The sequence below is a fragment of the Musca domestica genome, unplaced genomic scaffold, assembly GCF_030504385.1.
Source record: "Musca domestica strain aabys unplaced genomic scaffold, Musca_domestica.polishedcontigs.V.1.1 48, whole genome shotgun sequence".
Lineage (NCBI taxonomy): Eukaryota > Metazoa > Arthropoda > Insecta > Diptera > Muscidae > Musca > Musca domestica.
In genome coordinates, this window is record NW_026712340.1 from 6,121,818 (window position 1) to 6,146,606 (window position 24,789).

The window sequence follows — 24,789 nt, forward strand, 5'->3', positions numbered from 1 at the left end:
ACAACATCCATTCTTTCACAACTTTTGAAGTGTGCTTTGGGTCATTGTCTTGCTGGAAGACCCATGTAGAATCCAAACCCAATTTCTCGACACTGGGGCGTAAATTATTTTTTAAAATATTTAGGTAGTCTATTTTATTCATAGTGCTTTCGATAAACACCAAATTACCCACTCCGCTCACCGCCATACATCCCCACACCATCACTGAACCCCCGCCATGCTTAACGGTCGCTACCATATTATTTTCTGCCAGCTCTTGGTTCTTACTTCTCCATATTTTTCCCAATTTCTTTTTGCCAAATATCTCAAATTTGCTCTCGTCACTGAAAACAACATTTTTCCAGAAAGTAATATCCTTATCTTTATACTTTTTTGCATAATCCAGTCGTCGCTTTTGATTAACCTTGGATATATACGGCTTTTTTTCTAGCAACACGACCATGTAATCCATTGGCGTGGAGTGCTCGTCGTATTGTACTGGCACTTACTGTCTTTCTTGAAGATTCCGATATTGCTTCTGCGATTTTCACTGCACTTTCGGCTGGATTTTGCTTCACAGTCCTTACTACGGACCGTATCTCAGTTTCGTTTAGCCGTTTTGGCCTTCCAACTTTATGAAGATTTTCTACTTTTCCGAAATTTTTATATTTATCAATTATTTTTTTTACTGCTGCATGGCTTCTATTAATAATAGAACCGATTTCGCGTAATGATTTGCCCTCATTATGAAATTTAATCACTATTTCTCTTGTATCGGTAGAAGTCTGTTTACCCATCATAGATTTCTGGCTTAAGAACACTTAGCAAATCTTTTCTTGATGACAATTAGAACAGCAATGACTCTTTACAACTCCTAACATACCAAACCAAAAAAAATAACGGCAATTAAGCATTCTTTGTTCTTGTACCAGAAGCCTTTCAAACTGAGAAGACTAACTGTAATCTTTCTTTTGACGCGTGAAATATGCTTTTTATTTACTCTTTTGAATAAATTTGTTGTTGTTGTGTGAATTTTATTGTTGTTCTTTTTTAATTTGAAATGGATTCAATAATGTTTTTATTTTACAAAAAAAAGTTGCGCAAACTCAAGTTACAAAGATATTAAAAAATGTTAATACTACTGTGTATGAAGGTGTAAACTTTCTTTTGGCTCTGACTGTATATATCGTATTTATTTAAATCCGATATGAAATAGACAATATTGGCCCATTCCCTCAGAACCCACTCCATAGAGGGTCAACAGTTTGAATAATCATAACAGAAGTCAAAATAAATTTAAATAATCGAACAATGGCTGAGGGTATTCGTCTGTTAATTTTAACTCAATTAAATGTGAAAACTGTAAATATTTTAAATCATTGGTCTTATTGGGCGCCTGGATATACATTCAACAATAGCTGCGACGATATTTGCCACATTTTAAGGCTTAAAAATGTCAAACTCCAGCAACATTGTGTATGTGGGGCTTATGTCAAAACGACACTCTTTTGTTTTGTGCGGGAGCAATCCCCAGTCACATCTGATTGAAAATTTAGAATGGGAGTAGAATCGCTCAAGATAGAGCAAGAATTTGTTCTAAGAGTGAAAATGGGTGAAAAAATATCTTGTTTTCTGATATAAGGAAGTGTTATTATATAAAGCAATACCAAATAATGGACCAACATTTGTAGCGGGAAAGATCAAATTGTGGGTGTTTTTTACGAAGTGTTTGAAAAATTAAAGTGGGAGCAGAACCGCTCAATATAGAGCAATAATTTGCTCTAAGAGTGAAAATGAGTGAAACAATTTTTTGTTTTCTAATATTAGGGGGATAGAGGAAAGAAGGGGTGGTGGGTGATCTTGGTACAACAAAAACTAAAAGAGTGTTCGGTAAGAGTGGAATCTGCTCGATTTTTGCCGAAAGCGTGGAAAATATGCTCACTCATATTTGAGCGACATCGGAGTTTGAGTTTGATCGTTTTTTTTCGCTCCCGGGAGCGCTCTCGCTCGAATTCGAGTGAGTTTCACTCTTTGTTCAAATTCCAGCTAGTTTTTCGGATGTCTGCTTTAAGGACTGAAAAATGCAAAATTACAACAAGTTTGCTTGACAAAATGAGTCTAAACGTCTATCGTTAAAATAACAGCTTCGATATTCTGGGAGTTTTACTCGAACTCGAGCGGATGTACTTCTGCAAGTGAAAAAAGAGATGAAGTGAAAAAGAGATGAATTTTGCTATGTCATTCCAAAAAGAACGATTAGACTTTGTTTTTTTCCGAGTTCGAGTAAAATCTACTCGAAATTGAAGAGATTCAACTCTTGTCCAGTACTCTTTTACAACAAAAACCTCAACTCGAAAGAGAAAATCATCTAAACAAAAAACATTTAAGGAACATTGTCACCAATCTGTGCCAACAAAGCATATGATGAGGTTGTTGTATTGTATTTTTCAAAATCCACCCATCCCTTGCTTCACACACACACATACAAATCAGCAAACAGAATAATGGTTTCCACTCGATTGTGGTCTTAGAATAAACTCTTGCTCTATTCTGATTCGGACTCATAATATTTTTCTTTTTCAAGAGTAACTCACGACTGCTCGCACAAACAAGTGGAGAGTAAACTTCCTGTTAAACTTGCTAGTAAAAACAAGCAAATCTGATCTCTAACATTTGGAGGCTAAAGCCCACATAAAACCATGATTCCCACAAAGAATCCGAAACATATGGGGGCTATACCACCAAATGGTTCTATATGGAATATTTTTTGAGAAGAGTTAATCTTTCACAGAGAAGTCGAAATGTCAAATTTGGGTTAATTTAGTAGGAGAGGGCAGAAAACTCTAAAATACAAAAAATCAGGAGGTTCCGTTACATAGAGGCTATAACTAAACGTGGACCAATATATTCAATTTTAAATACCAAACATTGAAGGCATAATGTCAATGACTGTGCAAAACGGACAGACGAGCGGTTAGGCGATAGATAGGGCTAAATCGGCTGAATATACATATATACTTTATAGCGTCTCCCACGACTTTTTGAAGTTATTGCAATAGTAATGGTAAATTAAATACACACCCATCTAATGGTGAACTAAAATTTATGGCAAAAAAAAAAACTTTTTTATCAAAACAATTCAAAGTGTGCCGCATTAAGTGATTAGCACACGTTTGCCAAAATTTCAAGAAAAAAAAAAAAAACTCGACACACCAAACGCCCTAATTTATGTCTAGACAATATTATCGTCATCGCTCCAGGCTTGACTTCTTTTGCTTTTATCGCCACCATAATAACGTCAAATGTTTATTTTGATAGATTGCACATGATGAAAAGGGAAAACATTTGAATATGTATATTGATTCGAAGGTTCTAAGACCAAAAAAGAAAATTATAAGACGTTGTTCTTTCCAATGGCTGAATTCCTAAAGCTTCCCATTGCCATTTAGAAAGAGGAGGCCGGTACTACGTAATAGAAACTTCCATTCCATATATCACGAGACATTTGCTGGCCTCTTTAGCCATTTCAAAACATTGATTAATGGGTGGTATTCAGATAAGTTATTGTTTATTGTTATAATTTTTTAATACTAACAACATATTGCTGTGCGATTTGCCTTATCATTATAAAATATTATTTAATTATTTTGTTTTGTTCTCTTCTCTTTTTATTTTTAGGTCAAAATGCCTGCGAAAAGAAATCGTTTATTTTTCTGCGTAAAGAACTTCCGGTGCGTTTGGCCAATATTATGAAAGAAATTGCTCTATTACCTGATAATTTACTCAATACATGCTCAGTGAGTCAAGTCAGTTCATGGTATATGAAAAGTTTTGAAGAGGTGTTGGAATATGAAAAGGCCGAGCCCACACACGATAATCTGCAATCGTAAGTTGAGATCTTATTTTGTCTTAAGACAGCCCAATAATATATCGTCATATAATTCTATTACAGTTTCTGCAGCGCCCTGGAACACATACGCAATCGTCACAGTGATGTTGTTCAAACAATGGCCCAGGGTGTCATTGAAATGAAGGAAACGGAAAATGGCAATGTTGATTCATCGATGGAAACCTCAATACAATATTTTCTGGATCGTCTTTATATGTCGCGTATTAGCATACGCATGTTAATCAATCAGCATAGTAAGTGAAATGCATCATTCTTCAGTCAGTCTTGAATAATTTTCACAAATGTCTGCGAATTTTCATACTCGGACCAGACAGAGTACAATGTGAAACATTATATATGTATATTTTTCCACAGTCTTCTAATCAAATTGTATTCTTTTCTGATTAGTTAAGAAAATTTAAGTAGCGGACTTGGAATGTGATTTATGATGTTTTTTCATTACACTTTCTACTTGTTATAGTGCTTGGCAACGACCGTGCGTGGCCTAGTTATATAAATCTGTTTTCGATGCAACTTAAATATTAAATCGTCTATGCCCCTTTTTGTGGTAAACGATAAGCATGTCTAGACTTCTTGTGTGGCACAATGGGCTACATATAGTGTAACCGCTTCCCAAGGATATAATGAAATCTTTAGTCCAACCATTATTGTGAAAAATTTTTTCCACACGTATATACGGGAAGGGATCAAAATGAAAGTTACGAAAGCTGACAATAGATCAAGATTAAAGATAATATCTAAGGTAGCCATTCATTTTTGACATCTAACAAAATAAAACGCAGGTCGTAAGCTTTGCTGAAAAAGCAAGTTCTGGAAGTGAAGTATTTAAACATTCCAGAGTTAGCAAGGGTACATTTCACTGTTCGTCAGTACAAAAAAAAAAAAAATACTGCTAGGTACTAATCAGATGGGATCAACGCTGGCGGAGCATATTGACTGCTCCACGTTCTGCACAGTAAACTAGGATGTCCCCATCCGAATAAGAGGAAAGGGTCACAGTTCCCGTGACTTGGCAAACCGTAATTTCTCTTGGGTCAGACCCTCTCCGAATAATCGCCTCCATAAGCAAATAGCCGGATTTCATAACTTCGGGACGTCGCACTTTTCTTAACCAAAGTTCACTGTCCAGAAATCAGAGAGGTTACCAACCTTCGCTTCAGAGGTATACCCAACCCTTCCGATGTTCAGGAACAACAAGAATTTCCGAAACATTATCAAAAAAAAAAAAAATCCCAGCAGAAGCAGCAGGACTAGAATATAAGTTGATTGATCCCCGTCGTTCTAACCCTTCTGATGCCTGAATCAGAGAACTGACTCTGAAAGTCAACCGATTGGTACCGGAGCATAAGAGAAAAAAGTGGCTAGACTAGACTAAAGTGTTGCAACATTGGAATAGGTATGAATAATATGTGGTTAACGGTTAAATCGCTCTCGAACCCTGGGAAAAGGATGATGGGACCTCAGTCACTTTTTACGACGGTGACTGATCCAATTTACGATGAGCGATGTTGCAAATATCATCCGAAACATTATGTCATCCAAAGAGTTGTTCCCAGACGGAATCTCAGTGGTAATGTTGAAACTTTTCAATCTGTGTTCCCGCTACTGAATCCAGGCAAGGATACCAACAAAGGCGAATCATTTCTCTTTTGTCGCCAATAGCAAAGACTCTTGAGGAAGCTATCCAGTTGCCAACCATCAATAAGGATTCCGTCCACAACATAGCACATATCCCCACATATTCCTCGACGATTAAACTAGAATAAACCGTGTCATAGAACAGTGTTGGTAGCGCTTGACCTTTCAAAGACATTTGATACAGTAAACCACGCCACATTGTTTGAGGATGTGGAAAGAAATAACCTCCGGCCAAGTTTTAAAACGTTGTAAATGAGTTAACCCAGTCGTACGAGGAATTCCGGAACAAGTAATCTAAACCCCGTTGAGTTAAACAGGGAATTCCCCAAGGTGAGGTGATATCTTCGGAACTGTTTAACCTCTACCGAAGAGATAGATATAGATATGGATGATTGTACGATCATGGCGTCCGTCCCCAGTGCTGATGACACCTTCACCTTGAACACCTTTCTGGTGGAGCTTTCCGCCTACTTCCACGCGAGGAATATGAAAATATTCAACACTAAATTAACTACCTGCCAGAATGCTGCACTGGGAATTGTGACAGGATGCCTTCTTATGACGTCAGTGGACCATCTACACGTACGACAGCTTTTTGCTTTCGTTGCAGTATCTGCTTGGGTGTTATCGTGCGAGGTCTTCCAATGCTACAAGAGACAGCCTCTAGATCAAGATCAGACAGGTCTGAGTGGCATTCATACTGTTGCAGTCACAGATGCCATTAATAATTATAGTATTAATGCGGTTCTCGGAGTCCACTCCATCCATTGTAGCAGAAGAACGTCGACTGTCTAGATAAAACCAAGGTAGTTTTGACCCAATTACGTTCGGATGGTACAGTCGTCTAAATTCGTATTGGACCGTCGTGTAATAAAGTTGCCTACACGCTACAATTCTTTAATTGCCCTGTCAAACTTACTCCGCTCTCTCTAGAGAAGAGTACAGTCCGTAAAAGTAGCAAGTATTTTTTTTTAACCTGGAGTTGGAACCGAAATTTAATTTTGTAAAAGGTTCCTTTGATTGGGCGCAAACGTTTGAAGACTGCGACTACTAAGGGATCTTGAGTTTAATTTTTTTAAATATTCACCAAAAAAAGCTCTCTTTGAACACAAACAGTGTGCTATTTCTAGCTTAATTCGATCTGATACTCATTTACTGATCACATTTTTCTGTTGTCATTATTTAACAAAAAAATTGCCAAATTCACTTAAATATTATATCACACGATATTACACTTTTAAATTTATTCCACCAGCTCTCCTGTTCGGTGAATCAATGGAACGTCAAGGCCGTCATGTTGGTTGCTTAGATCCTGCCTGTAATATATCGGATGTTGTTAAAGATGCCTATGAAAATGCTCGTTTCCTTTGCGACCAATACTATTTGGTTAGTCCTGCATTAGAAATAGAAGAACACAACTCAATGGATGGTGAGACTCTGCCGATACGTACCGTTTATGTGCCATCGCATTTGTATCATATGCTCTTTGAGCTATTCAAAAATTCCATGCGTGCTGTTGTTGAACATCACGATCAGGATAAATGTGAGACGCTGCCACCGTTGAAAGTGTTGATTGTGCGTGGCAAAGAAGACATTTGTGTTAAGGTACAATTATAAATGTTATGCTATGTAAAATTTAAATTGATTATTATTTTTTTTCTGGCTTTCAGATCTCAGATCAGGGTGGCGGTATTCCACGTTCACAAACTGATCAATTGTTTAAGTATATGTATAGTACGGCTCCCCAGCCATCTAAATCGGATTTACACACCGTTCCTTTGGCCGGTTATGGCTATGGTTTGCCCATATCACGTTTATATGCCCGTTACTTCCATGGCGATATTGTTTTGTTGTCATGTGAAGGTTATGGCACTGATGCCATTATCTATTTGAAGGTGAGTTCGTTAGTAATTAATATCAAATAACTAAATGATTTTCCCAAGGAAATTATTTGTCAAATTACATTTATATAATATCGATTAAAGAAGTAGGCTTTCGAAAATGTATTTACATTGGTCAGGATCATGGCCCAATTATAAGGTCGACAAACAAGACCAGCTGATACCTTTACAACTTCCACAAATGTCAATAATACTTGTTTTCTTTGTCTAAACATTTTTAATTTACGAAAAAAAATAGAAATATGAAAGAAAGGGGGTTTTTTGAATTAGCTCCATGCTGCTGACAATGTGGAGACCCAATTATGTAATCTAAATGTTTATACAAAAATACACAAATGCTGTAGACACAGCTAAGGTCTCGCAAAGAATCCCTCAACTGAAGCTAAAGAAATCCTTAAAACGTGGCTAGAAAAATGCGTGCAGCTGTAATACAATTCGTGAAAACCCCGCTATTTCGTTTTATTTGAAGAGAAATAAGATTATAAAAACATTTAGCAATTCAATTATTTTCTGTGGCGTTATGTAAATAAATTACAAAGCCTGTGTAGGTACGCGAACGGCATTAGCGGACACTTTCTCTCGCATGTACATTGGAAACTGTACGTTGTCGCTGTGTAGTAGATCAGGAACCAAGTCCACGTCCTAGACTTCAGATCACGAACCCAGATCAATCACCTTCATTAAGCCCACACCCAGCCTTTCGATATTGATGCCATGATAATTTATAAGCTTCCATCGCCTATATGTGTTGCATATTTCATCCAGAGCGCGATAGAAAACCTTTTCTCTCACCCTCTCTTCTCGCAAAACAAAACTCTCGAAAAAAAAAAAAAACAAAAATATATTGTTGTTTTACTCCAATAAAATCTTGAAGACTTTAAAGGAAATAATAAGTCCAGGCAATACAATAACATCCTCGAGATTCATTCATTCATTTACATTAAAACAATATTTAAATATTTTATATATGTATATTTTGTGTCACAATTGATGTCAGAAATTCGCTGTAATATTTTTCTGTTGAGGCGAAATATTTTCTTTTTCGCTCTAAAACCAATTTTTGACAATAATCGTAGGTGGCAGAGTTGTATTTTGTGGGAATTCGCCTTTTGATAGACCTTATAATTGGACCATGTTCAGGATTATGCTCGAAGGAAAGATAACCCCTGATTGGACTTATTTTATTATTATACATTCAGTTTTTTGTCATTTGGAATGTGTGCGTATGCAAAGATATGATAAAATGTAAAAGAATAACTAGAGAATATCTATACATGTTTATAGTGATTAAACAATGATACAGAAGATCAAATTTGCACCCGAATTCTTAATATCCTTGTTGTCTTTGTATATCAGCAGTTTGCTGATGTATTGCTTTCCCCCAATGGAACAAATGAATTGTAGGCAGTTCGACTGCAAGCCTTATCAGGTATCTCTTGGTTTCAGTAACGTATTTATGTTTGGCGGCTCTTCAGTTAAAAGTGTGTTAAATCTTACAATCTATTTGAGCAGAGCGTTCCGAAACTGGCTTTAAATAATATCTATCTACATGACAGGGATTTTAAATGGAGATCACAAGATTTCTTTCTTCGAACTCGTATGCATGCATTGGTTTTCGCTTCTCAGTAGGTTTGGCGTTTTCACTTAGTCATTTACAGTTTCGGAAAATATTTAATATACAGGGTGAGATAAAAAAATCAACAATGTTAAACGCCATAATTTTTACATTTTTTTTTAATTTTATCGAATGAAAGCAAGAAATGTCTGAAATAGCATCAAAATTTAGAATAAGTTTAGGTTTGTTCGAATTGATCATCTTTGGCACGAATTATAGCCTTCAAACGGCCAATGAAACCGTCACACGCTCATTTTGTAAACATTCTTGGGTGGTGCGTGCTGAGTGCTATGGTGCTGAGTCCTGTTGGAATGTCCAAGGTCTGCGGCCAAATGTTTGCGTGCCCAAGGCTTTATTACACCCTCCAGCATATTTTCGTGATAATATTCGGCATTTATTCTGATGTCACGATCGATTAATACGAGCGCGGAGAGCGACAATCGGCCCACACCATCCCCATGGCCGGCGCTTGAGTTCTGGTGGCCAACCGAAGGTGCACATTTTCAGCTGAACTCTTTGAATAGTAAACATGGTCAGTTTGTTTGTTTACAAACTGCTGGACAACGAATGTTTTCTCATCAGAGAAATGTTTTCAATCGGAGGCAGTTGGCCACGTTCGGCCAAGCGAAGCAACTCTTTAGCTCTTTTGAGTCTATGTTCTTTCAGTTGCGGTGTAAGTTCTTGCACTTTTTGAAATTTCAATGCCTCTACCCCGATCTCATTTTTCAATATTTGCCGAATAAAATATTGCGATATGTTCAGCTCACGAGCCAATTTTCGGCCACTGCGACGCGAGTTTCGATCAAGTCGCTTCTTTACTTTTCGAGCCATTTCTGCTGATGATGATGTTTTCTTTCGTCCACTTCCTTGACGTTGCGATGGTACGAGTCACAAAAGATTTATTGACATTTAAATGCTTTAGTGCTCTAACGATAGCAACTTGTGGTTTTCCAGCCAAATATAAAGAAATCACACTATCACGCTTGAATTCCATCACGAATAACTTTTTTCTGGAAAATTCTCACCAAAATGCTTTAGTACTCTTGTAAACAATATAATGAGTTGTCACTGGAAAAATTTTAACGGCTGTCGGAGGAGTGGCTTAGAAATTAAAGCGGTCTGAAGTTGGTTGCAGTTTTTTCATCTCACCCTGTATTATACTAGAAATTATCATTATAAATGTTCAGTGAAAAGGAGATATCTTCAGAAAATTTTGTATGTGTGTGTATGTTTTGTAGTATATCCCTATGCCGAGTTTTTAGTTGGCAGTAATCTTTCTTTAAGTAATAGGCTTAGATACAAACATGGTTTATAATGGTTATCCCAAATTTTACATCCTATTCCCATTTTTATAATGATTTATTTACTGCTTTTCTTTTCTTACAGGCTTTATCTGACGAGGCTAACGAGTTGCTGCCAATTTTCAATAAGACAAGTTCGAAGTTCTACAGAGCCACAGTGCCCACCGGTGATTGGTCCAATCAGGTAAAACATACAAAAAGGAAACGAGATGTCATACACGCCTCCAACTGAAAACCCATCCAACATGTGAATTATAAAGACTCACACAGCTAACACCAATCTAACACAACCCCCCAAAAACAAACCAAACAAACAACCCACCCACCAAAAAAATACCAACATAACCTCACACAAAAGTTTCATTATTCTGACTAATTGAAATTGGTTTCGTATGATGTAGTCCTTTGGCCTTACATACTTTTGTGTACAGAAAAGAAAACTAATTCTAGGGCTGTGTTAATTTGGGTAAAAAAGCTTTGATAAAGGTTTTGGTTACTCTTTATTGTTTTGGCTAATTTTAGGTGTAAAATAATATTCTTTTAGTTACGAAATTTATATTTATTTCCAATATTTTTCGGCTTTTAATTTAAAATTACAAAGCATGTTTATAAAACACCACGCAAACACACAAAATGTATTTAGCTTTTAATTATTCTAATTTTGGTCGACATTCCAAAATTGTCAAACATAATTTCGGTTAACGCGAGACAAAGAATTGTGATGAAAAGAAGCTGTGTATGTCATAAAAGAAAAACAAAACAAAACTGATGAGAGTGAATGCTAATTGTTGATTTTTTTCTTAGTTGGATCTATCTTCTGTAGCTATATTTGCAAATAAGAAATTTCTATATAATAATTGTGGTTTTGCATTTATGCAAGACATAGTGGCTTTTATTTATTAATTAATTTGAGTTGTAGTTTTTAAAACAATCTTAAACATATAAAGACCACCAAACAGACAAACATACATACATACGTATATTATTGTTATGGTTGATTACTTTCATTTTTATCTGTTGTTCTTTCTATCCTATAAGTCTATACCTACCTTACCCTATGTATATCCTCTATGTAAAATAATAATTATAATAAAAAAACACATAAAATCGAAAATTTTACTTTAATTTTATTCTTTTTAGTTATTAAATTTAAAACTTTGTTTATTAATTTAGTCAAAAAGAAATACATTGTATTATTTGTTTTTTGTTTCGACATTTGTTATTTTGTAAGTGAAATCCAAAACTCAACATCACATTGCGTGCACAAATATTTAATACGTTTTAAATAAATGAAAATAAAACAAAATAATGCATTTTTTGGGAAACACATTTTAAATTATATTGTTTTTGGTTATTGTTTAGTGAATACTCCTACTCTATCACTACTCTCACTTTGACTGGAAACCTACATACCTAAATAATACTCTTTCACTACTCAAACGTTGACTGGATACTTACAGACCTAAATAATACGATTTTTTACTGTTGCTGTTAAAACTTTTTGAAGCAGGTTGGTTTATACCTAAAATCTGGTTAACTTGTGCCAATTTTTAGTGTTATTGGAGCGACGTCAAATACCTTCAACTAGAAGTTTTGTTTTTATATATCGATGTTGTAAGATTTTGTGGAACCTCATAGAATTCTGAGTCGATTTATGCATGTCCGTCCGTCTGCCTGTCCCTGTATTTTAGCACAAATCATTTGTTTGGCCCAATGACGAACCCTATTGAAATTGGAGATAATCGGTCAATATTTATATAAAGCTCCTATATACATCTTCGTCCGAATTGTCTTCTATTGTGACCAAATGTGTAATATTAGCCCAAATAGGAATTTGGCACCAAATTGAGCCTAAAAGCAATAATGTCCAGTTTGATAAAATAGCTCCGATTTGTAATTTTTGTGCCTCACAGTCATAACATGAACTCCATAACAAAGATATTCGGTAAAAGGTATCACATATAGTTGCGAAATGCCATTGCCAAATTTTATCGAGATAGGTTCAGATTTAGATGTGGTTCCCATATATATCTTTATCCGATTTAAAGTTTATTAAATTAAATACACTTTTTGCATACACGAATTCAGCCTGGAGAAAAGTGTGTCAAACTTGGTGAAAATCGGTTCAGATATAATTATAGGTCCTATATATATGTTTCATCCGATTTTGTATTTAAGTCCCTCACACCCGTACAATGTACTCCGAAACAACGATATTTGGTGCCAGCTGTAAGAGACAGTATACAAACACCTCTGCTAAATGTTATTGAGATCAGTTCAGATTTGGGCGTAGCTCCCATATATATCTTTTTCTGATTTCACTTTTATTGTGCACCTAAAGTGTAATATCTGTTCAAATTGGATAGACTTTTGGGGAAAATCGGATCAGATATATATACAGGGTGAGATTAAAAAAATTGCAACAAAGTCAAACGCCATAATTTTTACATTTTTTTTAATTTTATTGAATGAAAGCAAAAAATGTCGAAATGAAATGAAGCGGGGAACCTCATTTTGTAACCATTCCAAGGTCTGCGGCCAAAATGTTTGCGTGCCCTAGGCTTTAATACACCCTCCAGAATATTTTCGCGATAACATTCGGCATTTACTCTGATGTCACGGAGGTGTACATTTTCAGCTGACTTCTTTGGCAAGTAAACACGATAATTTTGTTTGTTTACAAACTGCTGGACAACAAATGTTTTCTCATCGGAGAAAACCAAATTCGGCAGTTCACCACTATCGGCCAAGCGAAGCAACTCTTTAGCTCTTTTGAGTTTAGTTTTTTTTCCGTTGCGGTGTAAGTCCTTGCACTTTTTGGAATTTCAATGGCTTTACCACTCCGAGCTCATTTTTCAATATTTGCCGAATGGAATATTGCGATATGTTCTGCTCACGAGCAATTTTTCGGCCACTGCGACACGGGTTTCGATCAAATCGCTTCTTTGCTTTTCGAACCATTTCTGCTGATGTTGCTGTTTTTTCCTTGACGTCGGGCTACGCACGGTAACGAGCGATGGGGTTGGGGAAATAAATATAAGGAAATCACACTATCACGCTTGAATTCCATCAGAAATAACTTTTTTTTTGGAAAATTCTCATCAAAATGCTTTTGTATGCTTGTAAACAATATAATGAGCTGTCGCTGGAATAATTTTAACAGCTGTCGGGCGAGTGGCTTAGAAATGACAGCAGTCTGAAATTGGTTGCAGTTTTTTCATCTCACCCTTTGTATCAGATCCCTTCGGAAAGGATTAACAAAATAAAAGACACATGAGCATAAGATATCGACTAAATCCCATAAGATATCGACTAAATTTTAATTGTAATGTATTTGAGATTGATGAAAGTGAACATTTTGATAGCTCATCTAGGGTCTTACTTTCACAAACGATACCTAGACACTTCTGCACACATTTTCAATTTAATAAAGTTTCGTTGATTTCGATAAAAATTGGAGGGGAAATATGGCTTGATTTGACGGCATCGATTGACCTAGTATTAGTTCCTAAGACAAATGGATGTTTTTTTTTTATTGCTGTTTTTGATGTAACTGTAAAATCTTGTATTACTTGTCAAAATACAACTCACTTGCTCCTAATAGTTAGGCGCTAAATTTTCAATATCATCCTTTTTGGCATTAATATAATCAGATGACTTTATTTGTTCAATTGACTAATTACTTGGCCTCAATTCCCCTCATGTATCAGAAGTTTTTTTTTTTATAATTTTTGACTAATTAGCCCATTTTGTCGAAATCGAAACCTTTCACTATTCTTTTCCTTTAACGTTGTTATTGTGTACTTTCAATGTAGAACTTTATGCGTTACCCCCTAGAGTTTTTAAAACATGTAAGAATATCATCTCCAGTCAGTTCCTAGTTATACACTTTTTAATGTCCTTACATCTTTAACTTAAACTTTTATACGTAACTTTAATTGGTCCTTTCGCCTTATCCCTTAACAAACAACAATGAACTCTTATGGGTCTTGCTTCTTTTTTCATATGCTTTTCTTTTTTATATATATATATTTCTTATTCTTTTTCTTTTCTCTTTCTTCTTTTATTTTCTACTTTAAATCAAAATACTCTTTCAGGATTTTTCCAATCGTTGGCGTTATTTATACAGTCTTATTCGTTCCAAAGGAAATTAGTTAATTTGTTGTCTTGTTTTATAAAAATACTACTACTACTACTATATCAAATACAAAATGTAATTGAAAAATTGTATTTAACAATTGGCTTTAATGTGTAGACTGACAACATAGTGTTATACTTTTAGTTTTAGTGCATAACTTTTATTTTGTTGTCGTTTTTTATATATATATTTTCTAATTAAGATGAAACACAATAAATGCATTTTTTATAATTTTATCTAGTACTATGACACATTTTTATTTATTTTTAAGAATTTTTAATTTATTTATTAAAATGTATAATATAGTCCTAGACACTGTATAACCTGGAAATTTTGTTCGACTCAGCAATTCAACACAAATTCCAAAATAGGCAAAATTACAAACCATAGCCCCCATATAACGGTACCTCCCGATATTCGGTATTTTAACGATTTAAGTGACATCATTCACTCGAATTGTTCCAAATTTCGTATTCGAAGTTTGTAATGGGTACTACAACCTATAACAAAAAATCCTATGCCTCTACACGTCTTAGGATAGTCCCTATATAACTATACCTCCCTTTATTCGGTATTTTGTTATTTTAGCGACATTATTTATCTGGACTGTTTCAAATGTTATATTCGAAGTTTGTAATGGGTACTACTGCCTATGCAAAAATAATCCTATGTCTCTCCACGTCTTAGGATAGCCCCTATTCAATGGTCCCTCCCTTTATTTACTTTCAATGTATTGTTTCAAGTTTTGTATTTGAAGATCTTAATGGGTACTAAGGCCTATGACAAAAAATTATTTATGCAGGTCCACGTCTTCGTATAAGGTATGTCTGGTTACCCTAAAATTGGTAACAATTGCTGCTAATTTTTGCTGGAAGTCGTATATTAATACAAAAGTATTGCGAAATAAAGCAATTAGATAGAGAGAGACATTTTGACAGTGCTTTTACTGAGAGCTTGAAAATTGTTGCCGGACAAATTGCTTCTTGCAATCTTCTACATTTTTATCCGAAGATATTTTTTGTGCAAGCAATTTGAAATTTTTTTTATTTTTGGAAATTGAAAGCCTAAAAAAGTAGCAAAATTCTATCTCAATGTGCCTTCTGCCTGACTGGTGCGCAGTATAACTCTCGAAGGGAGTTCCTGATTTGATCCTAACTAGGTACATCGTAATGTTATTATCAGACCTAGATCGAGTTCTGAAATGGACAATATCCGTCCACTCCGTCAAGTACCTCCTCTACAAAGGAGGGGGGTGACCGATTGTCTCCAACTTACGCACCACTAAATATTTCTACCGGGACAATATCTGATATGAAGAACGAGTAGAACGGAAAACTCCTTGTGGTACCTCTCCCACAACGGGTCAATATTTTTAATAATTACAACTTTTATAAAATTTAAAATCAGCATCCGATTCTCTTCAAATTTCACACATACCAGTATTTTTATTAACACAAGATCTGTTGTGAGGATGGTAGATGTGGGCCAAAATTTTAAATAACCCTGAAGCTTATTAAAAGCGAAAAGAGCATTGGATTCCTTTTAGACATGGCACATCCCAATTGTTTTTATCAACACCATATCTTGTGAGAAAATGGAATATACGGATCACTTTATCTGACCCCCACGACGGGTCAAAATTTTTAATAATTATAACTCTTATTAAATGCGAAAGAAGCGTCAAATTCTCTTCAAAAGTTAACACATTCCACAATTACTTACTATTGCGAAATCTAATGTGAAGTCTATAGATATCTGCCCACCACTTCCGGTACCTCTCCCACAAAAGGGTCACTATTTTCAATACTTATATTTTTTATAACATCCCAAAGGTTAACACACAGTTTCACAGTTTTCTTGTAAAACTGAATAAAACTACTTAATTCTCTGACTCTGACCAGTTGTCTGCTTATGCAGAGGTTATTTATTGTACAATAAGAAACTAATAATAATTAGAATCTATTTTTCGTGAGCCTTTTTTCTACCCTCCACGATACATAGTATGGAGGTTATATTAAGTTTGTCATTCGGTTTGTAACTCATCGAAATAATAATTTTAGACCTGACAAAGTATATAGCCCTGTCCGTCCGTCTGTCCATCTATCCGTCTATTGTAATCACGTTTGAGTCAAAACGAATAAAGATAGGAAGTAAAATTTTGCACAGATCAGCCTTTTGTCTGCAGGTAGGTCAAGTTCGAAGATGGGCTATATCGGTCCACGATATCGTATAGCCCACATACAAGCTTATGACAAAAAATTGCGTATGCAGGTCCACGCTTCGTATAGCCTCCATATAACGGTACCTCCTAATATTCGAAGATGATCTTAGCGATATTATTAACCGAAGTTGTTTCAAATTTCTTTCAGTCTATGACAGAAAATTGTCTATGCTGGTCTAGGTCTTCGTATAGGCCCCAATGATCAGAACCTCCCTATATTCCGCATTTTGACAATTTTAGTTACAATATTCACCGAAATCGTTTGAAATTTCTTATTTAAAGTTCCTAGTATGTACTACAGCATGTGACAGAAAATTGTCTACCCAGGTCTAGGTCTTCGTATAGCCCCGATATAACGGTACCTCCTTGTATTCGGTATTTAGATGATTTAAGGTACATTATTCACCGAATCTTTTTTTTAAGTTTAGTATTTGTATATTGTAATGGCTTATGACAAAAGTTGCCTTTGCAGTTCCACGTCTTCGTATAGACGCCAAAATAACGGCTATATTCGGTATTTTTAAGATTTTAACAGAATTTTTAACGATCTTATTTTTAAATTTCCAAAACGTTTCAAATGGTGTGCAAATGCAAAGTTCGGCCTGACCGAGTTTACAAATTTATATTTTTTAATCGTTAATTTTATACTCAACGAGGGAAATCTGCGATTTGGGCCCAGCGAAATTTATTTAAGTTTGGAATTCACACGGCATTGGTCCCTGATAGCTGATGATCAATAAACGTGAAATTATTTTTCTGGCATAAATCACAGGCCACTTTTTTTTTCTCCTAAAAAAACAAAGTTAGTGTTGATCTAATCGGTTTTTGGTCAGATCGATTTTTCTGTACGACCAACGGAAACAGCATTGCGCAGCAATTATATTCGGTATTTCGAAGGTTGCTTGGTTTTATTTTCTCATTTTATAGCACACATACGATATTGTATAGCCCACATACAAGCTTATGACAGAAAATTGCGTATGCAGGTCCACGCTTCGTATAGCCTCCATATAACGGTACCTCCTAATATTCGAAGATGATCTTAGCGATATTATTAACCGAAATTTTTTCAAATTTCTTTCAGTCTGTGACAGAAAATTGTCTATGCAGGTCTAGGTCTTCGTATAGGCCCCAATGATCAGAACCTCCCTATATTCCGCATTTTGACAATTTTAGTTACAATATTCACCGAAATCGTTTGAAATTTCTTATTTGAAGTTCCTAGTATGTACTGCAGCATGTGACAGAAAATTGTCTACGCAGGTCTAGGTCTTCGTATAGCCCCGATATTACGGTACCTCGTTGTATTCGGTATTTAGATGATTTTAGCTACATTATTCACCGAATCTTTTTTTAAGTTTAGTATTTGTATATTGTAATGGCTTATGACAAAAGTTGCCTTTGCAGTTCCACGTCTTCGTATAGACCCCAAAATAACGGCTATATTCGGTATTTTTAAGATTTTAACAGAATTTTTAACGGATTTTTTTTTAATTTCCAAAACGTTCCATATGGTATGCAAATGCAAAGTTCGGCCTGACCGAGTTTTCGAATTTATATTTTTTTAATCGTTAATTTTATACTCAACGATGGAAATCTTCGATTTGGTCCCAGCGAAATTTCTTCAAGTTTGGAATTCACACGGTATTGGTCCCTGACAGCTGATGAACAATAAACGTGAAATTATTTTTCTGGCATAAATCACAGGCCAGTTTTTTTTTCTCCTAAAAAACAAAGTTAGTGTTGATCTGATCGGTTTTTGGTCAGATCGATTTTTCTGTACGACCAACGGAAACAGCATTTGTATAGAATTGCGCAGCAATTATATTCGGTATTTCGAAGGTTGCTTGTTTTTATTTTCTCATTTCATTCCAAAATTCCTTGTTTTTGATCATTGCGTAATTTGTCATTTTGGGGCTCAGAATGAATATGCATTCATCCTGTAAAAATTGAAAACACAATTCCTCGAGTCGAGTTGATTCCGCCTTTTTACAAAAATTTTAAAATTATTCTTAAAATCGATATTCTAAGTTGGTCGTAATTTAGAATGTCAGAACAAGATCCTACAGAAATATCTACAATTTGGTGGTGGAGGTTATAAATACCTGCGACGAATGATTTTTACTCAGTTATTACTTTTTGGTTTTGGTTTCATGATTTGTACACCTATTATCAATATATATATATATATATATATATATATATATATATATATATATATATATATATATATATATATATATATATATATATATATATATATATATATATATATATATATATATATATATATATATATATATATATATATATATATATATATATATATATATATATATATATATATATATTCGAACTTTACACCTGCTTTTTACATACACCTCTGCATATCTGGTCATATCCACAAGCTACATTACAAAACTTTATGTGTAAAAAACCCAAAATTATTTTTAGAATTCCGATATGAATACACGACAAATGAATGCATCAGGACCGAAACGTATAAATGGAGCCCTGTAAGATATGGAGAACTAATGTCCATGGCCAATAGGACATCACCGAAGCAGCACAGGCTGTTTGCAATAACAATAATAACAACCATAACAGCAGCAGCAATGACACCAAAAGCTCAACAGCACTCGCTCTTGCCTCCCTCCTCCCCATAGGGATGTAATTATTCGTAAATACTGATTGAATTAAAAAATCATATTCTTGAATCCCAAACAACTCTGCGGACCCCAAACGACAACAGTATGACGACGATATGTAACATTTCTAGCACAAAAAACAACAAACAAAAAAAACTTAGCTTTTAGTCCTAAAAAAAATTAAATAAAAAATCGATATCAGGAAACCAACCGAGTATTTTGTATGGAAATCTTTATGTTCTACACAAATGAGACTCAATAATATTTACTAAAGTTACACAAACATTTATTTAAAAATATTGTTACTATTAAGAAATAGATTACTAAAATTAACTAACAAATTTGCTTTAAACACAAAATGGTGTTGTAGTTTTGTAATTGTTTTGTGTGTCCTTGATTATTTGTGGTTTTCTTAATTTTTAAGCAAAGAAAATGAAACTAGTGTTGTGTAGAGAAAAAAAACAGAAGAAAAAAATAAAAAAGCAAAAATCGATATCAGGAAACCAACCGAGTATTTTGTATGGAAATCTTTATGTTCTACACAAATGAGACTCAATAATATTTACTAAAGTTACACAAACATTTATTTAAAAATATTGTTACTATTAAGAAATAGATTACTAAAATTAACTAACAAATTTGCTTTAAACACAAAATGGTGTTGTAGTTTTGTAATTGTTTTGTGTGTCCTTGATTATTTGTGGTTTTCTTAATTTTTAAGCAAAGAAAATGAAACTAGTGTTGTGTAGAGAAAAAAAACAGAAGAAAAAAATAAAAAAGCAAAAATAAAAACAAAAAACTTTCAAACATTTATTAAATAATATCAAATAAAGTGAAGACCTTTCGCACAGATTCGTATCCTATATTTATCTGCAAAAAATAATACGTTTTGACAAAGGTTTATCGTAAGTACCTAGCGAATTAAACTTTCCTAGTTCAGTCTGACTTCAGACCGAATGGGGAAAGAAATTCCCTAAAATCCCGAGATAGGTTGGTAGGTAGGTAAGTAGGTGGGCCTACCGTTCGAAAATGAATTAATGTGATATGTTTGCTGTGTTCTTTAAACGAAGTTGATAACATTAAAGGAGTTATGAGCATTTTAAAATAGCATATTTTTCCTCTTTAAATATCTGCAATCAAAACGATGCTAAAGACCCCGAAATGTCAATATTTAAGGAGTTATGAGCATTTTAAAATAGCCTATTTTTCCTCTTTAAATATTTGACATAAAAACGATGCTAAAACCCCGAAATGTCAATATTTAAGGAGTTATGAGCATATTTTTCCACTTTAAATATTTGCAATCAAAAATATGCAAAAAAGCCCGAAATGTCAATATTTAAGGAGTTATGAGCATTTTAAAATAGTCTATTTTCCTCTTTAAATAGCATATTTTTCCTCTTTAAATATCTCCAATCAAAACGATGCTAAAACCCCGAAATGTCAATATTTAAGGAGTTATGAGCATTTTAAAATAGCCTATTTTTCCTCTTTAAATATCTGCCATCAAAACGATGCTAAAAACCCCGAAATATCAATATTTAAGGAGTTATGAGCATTTTAAAATAGCCTATTTTTCGTCTTTAAATATATGCAATCAAAACGATGCTAAAATCCCCGAAATGTCCATATTTAAGGAGTTATGAGCATTTTAAAATAGTCTATTTTCCTCTTTAAATAGCATATTTTTCCTCTTTAAATATCTGCAATCAAAACGATGCTAAAAACCCAGAAATGTCAATATTTAAGGAGTTATGAGCATTTTAAAATAGCCTATTTTTCCTTTTTAAACATCTGCCATCAAAACGATGCTAAAAACCCCGAAATATCAATATTTAAGGAGTTATGAGCATTTTAAAATAGCATAATTTTCCTCTTTAAATATCTCCAATCAAAACGATGCTAAAACCCTGAAATGTCAATATTTAAAGAGTTATGAGCATTTTAAAATAGCCTATTTTTCCTCTTTAAATATCTGCCATCAAAACGATGCTAAAAACCCCGAAATGTCAATATTTAAGGAGTTATGAGCATTATAAAATATCATATTTTTCCTCTTTAAATATCTCCAATCAAAAGGATGTTAAAAATCCCGAAATGTCAATATTTAAGGAGTTTTGAGTATTTTAAAATAGCCTATTTTTCCTTTTTAAATATTTGCAATCAAAACTATGCTAAAAGCCCCGAACTGTCAATATTTAAGGAGTTATGAGCATTTTAAAATAGCCTATTTTTCCTCTTTAAATATCTGCCATCAAAACGATGCTAAAAACCCCGAAATGTCAATATTTAAGGAGTTATGAGCATTTTAAAATAGCATATTTTTCCAATCAAAACGATGCTAAAAACCCCGAAATGTCCATATTTAAGAAGTTATGAGCATTTTAAAATAGCCTATTTTTCCTCTTTAAATATCTGCCATCAAAACGATGCTAAAAACCCCGAAATGTCAATATTTAAGGAGTTATGAGCATTATAAAATATCATATTTTTCCTCTTTAAATATCTCCAATCAAAACGATGCTAAAAACCCCGAAATGTCCATATTTAAGGAGTTATGAGCATTTTAAAATAGCATATTTTTCCAATCAAAACGATGCTAAAACCCTGAAATGTCAATATTTAAAGAGTTATGAGCATTTTAAAATAGCCTATTTTTCCTCTTTAAATATCTGCCATCAAAACGATGCTAAAAACCCCGAAATGTCAATATTTAAGGAGTTATGAGCATTATAAAATATCATATTTTTCCTCTTTAAATATCTCCAATCAAAACGATGCTAAAAACCCCGAAATGTCCATATTTAAGGAGTTATGAGCATTTAAAAAAAGCCTATTTTTCCTCTTTAATTATCTGCCATCAAAACGATGCTAAAAACCCCGAAATGTCAATATTTAAGGAGTTATGAGCATTTTAAAATAGCATATTTTTCCTCTTTAAATATCTCCAATCAGAACGATGCTAAAAACCCCGAAATGTCCATATTTAAGGAGTTATGAGCATTTTAAAATAGCCTATTTTTCCTCTTTAAATATCTGCCATCAAAACGATGCTAAAAACCCCGAAATGTCAATATTTAAGGAGTTATGAGCATTTTAAAATAGCATATTTTTCCTCTTTAAATATCTGCCATCAAAACGATGCTAAAAACCCCGAAATTTCAATATTTAAGGAGTTATGAGCATTTTAAAATAGCATATTTTTCCTCTTTAAATATCTCCAATCAAAACGATGCTAAAAACCCCGAAATGTCCATATTTAAGGAGTTATGAGCATTTTAAAATAGCCTATTTTTCCTCTTTAAATATCTGCCATCAAAACGATGCTAAAAACCCCGAAATGTCAATATTTAAGGAGTTATGAGCATTTTAAAATAGCCTATTTTTCCTCTTTAAATATCTCCAATCAAAACGATGCTAAAAACCCCGAAATGTCCATATTTAAGGAGTTATGAGCATTTTAAAATAGCCTATTTTTCCTCTTTAAATATCTGCCATCAAAACGATGCTAAAAAACCCGAAATGTCAATATTTAAGGAGTTATGAGCATTTTAAAATAGCATATTTTTCCAATCAAAACGATGCTAAAAACCCCGAAATGTCCATATTTAAGAAGTTATGAGCATTTTAAAATAGCCTATTTTTCCTCTTTAAATATCTCCAATCAAAACGATGCTAAAAACCCCGAAATGTCCATATTTAAGGAGTTATGAGCATTTTAAAATAGCCTATTTTTCCTCTTTAAATATCTGCCATCAAAACGATGCTAAAAACCCCGAAATGTCAATATTTAAGGAGTTATGAGCATTTTAAAATAGCATATTTTTCCTCTTTAAATATCTCCAATCAAAACGATGCTAAAAGCCCCGAAATGTCCATATTTAAGGAGTTATGAGCATTTTAAAATAGCCTATTTTTCCTCTTTAAATATCTGCCATCAAAACGATGCTAAAAACCCCGAAATGTCAATATTTAAGGAGTTATGAGCATTTTAAAATAGCCTATTTTTCCTCTTTAAATATCTGCCATCAAAACGATGCTAAAAACCCCGAAATGTCAATATTTAAGGAGTTATGAGCATTTTAAAATAGCATATTTTTCCTCTTTAAATATCTGCCATCAAAACGATGCTAAAAACCCCGAAATGTCAATATTTAAGGAGTTATGAGCATTTTAAAATAGCATATTTTTCCTCTTTAAATATCTGCAATCTAAACGATGCTAAAAACCCCGAAATGTCAATATTTAAGGAGTTATGAGCATTTTAAAAAAGCCTATTTTTCCTCTTTAAATATCTGCCATCAAAACGATGTAAAAACCCGAAATGTCAATATTTAAGGAGTTATGAGCATTTTAAAATAGCATATTTTTCCTCTTAAAATATCTGCAATGAAAACGATTCTAAAACCCCGAAATGTCAATATTTAAGGAGTTATGAGCATTTTAAAATAGCATAATTTTCCTCTTTAAATATCTCCAATCAAAACGATGCTAAAAACCCCGAAATGTCAATATTTAAGGAGTTATGAGCATTTTAAAATAGCATATTTTTCCTCTTTAAATATCTCCAATCAAAACGATGCTAAAAACCCCGAAATGTCAATATTTAAGGAGTTATGAGAATTTTAAAATAGCATATTTTTCCTCTTTAAATATCTCCAATCAAAACGATGCTAAAAACCCCGAAATGTCCATATTTAAGGAGTTATGAGCATTTTAAAATAGCCTATTTTTCCTCTTTAAATATCTGCAATCAAAACGATGCTAAAAACTCCGAAATGTCAATATTTAAGGAGTTATGAGCATTTTAAAATAGCATATTTTTCCTCTTTAAATATCTCCAATCAAAACGATGCTAAAAACCCCGAAATGTCCATATTTAAGGAGTTATGAGCATTTTAAAATAGCCTATTTTTCCTCTTTAAATATCTGCCATCAAAACGATGCTAAAAACCCCGAAATGTCAATATTTAAGGAGTTATGAGCATTTTAAAATAGCATATTTTTCCTCTTTAAATATCTCTCAATATTTAAGGATTTATGAGCATTTTTAAATAGCCTATTTGTCCTCTTTAAATATCAGCCATCAAAACGATGCAAAAGACCCCAAAATGTCAATATTTAAGGAGTTATGAGCATTTTAAAATAGTCTATTTTCCTCTTTAAATAGCATATTTTTCCTCTTTAAATATCTGCCATCAAAACGATGCTAAAAACCCCAAAATGTCAATATTTAAGGAGTTATGAGCATTTTAAAATAGCATATTTTTCCTCTTTAAATATCTCCAATCAAAACGATGCTAAAAACCCCGAAATGTCAATATTTAAGGAGTTATGAGAATTTTAAAATAGCATATTTTTCCTCTTTAAATATCTCCAATCAAAACGATGCTAAAAACCCCGAAATGTCCATATTTAAGGAGTTATGAGCATTTTAA

General features: G+C 33.6%; 1 protein-coding gene across 3 annotated transcripts in view; it reads left to right on the top strand.

Moving 5' to 3' along the window:
• Nucleotides 1-20,107, top strand: part of LOC131804712 (pyruvate dehydrogenase (acetyl-transferring) kinase, mitochondrial-like) — a 54,888-nt gene extending 34,781 nt beyond the window's left edge. For 2 of the 3 annotated variants that reach the window (XM_059127814.1, XM_059127815.1), the window contains exons 3-8: nt 3,658-3,865; nt 3,932-4,122; nt 6,783-7,132; nt 7,198-7,422; nt 10,430-10,528; nt 19,158-20,107. In XM_059127814.1, coding sequence (XP_058983797.1) covers nt 3,658-3,865; nt 3,932-4,122; nt 6,783-7,132; nt 7,198-7,422; nt 10,430-10,528; nt 19,158-19,223 — 1,139 coding nt within the window. In that variant the 3' untranslated portion in view covers nt 19,224-20,107. Of the gene's footprint in view, nt 1-3,657; nt 3,866-3,931; nt 4,123-6,782; nt 7,133-7,197; nt 7,423-10,429; nt 10,529-14,441; nt 14,636-19,157 lie in introns of those variants that run through there. The other variant, XM_059127816.1, reaches the window with a different exon arrangement.
• Nucleotides 20,108-24,789: the final 4,682 nt, after the last annotated feature.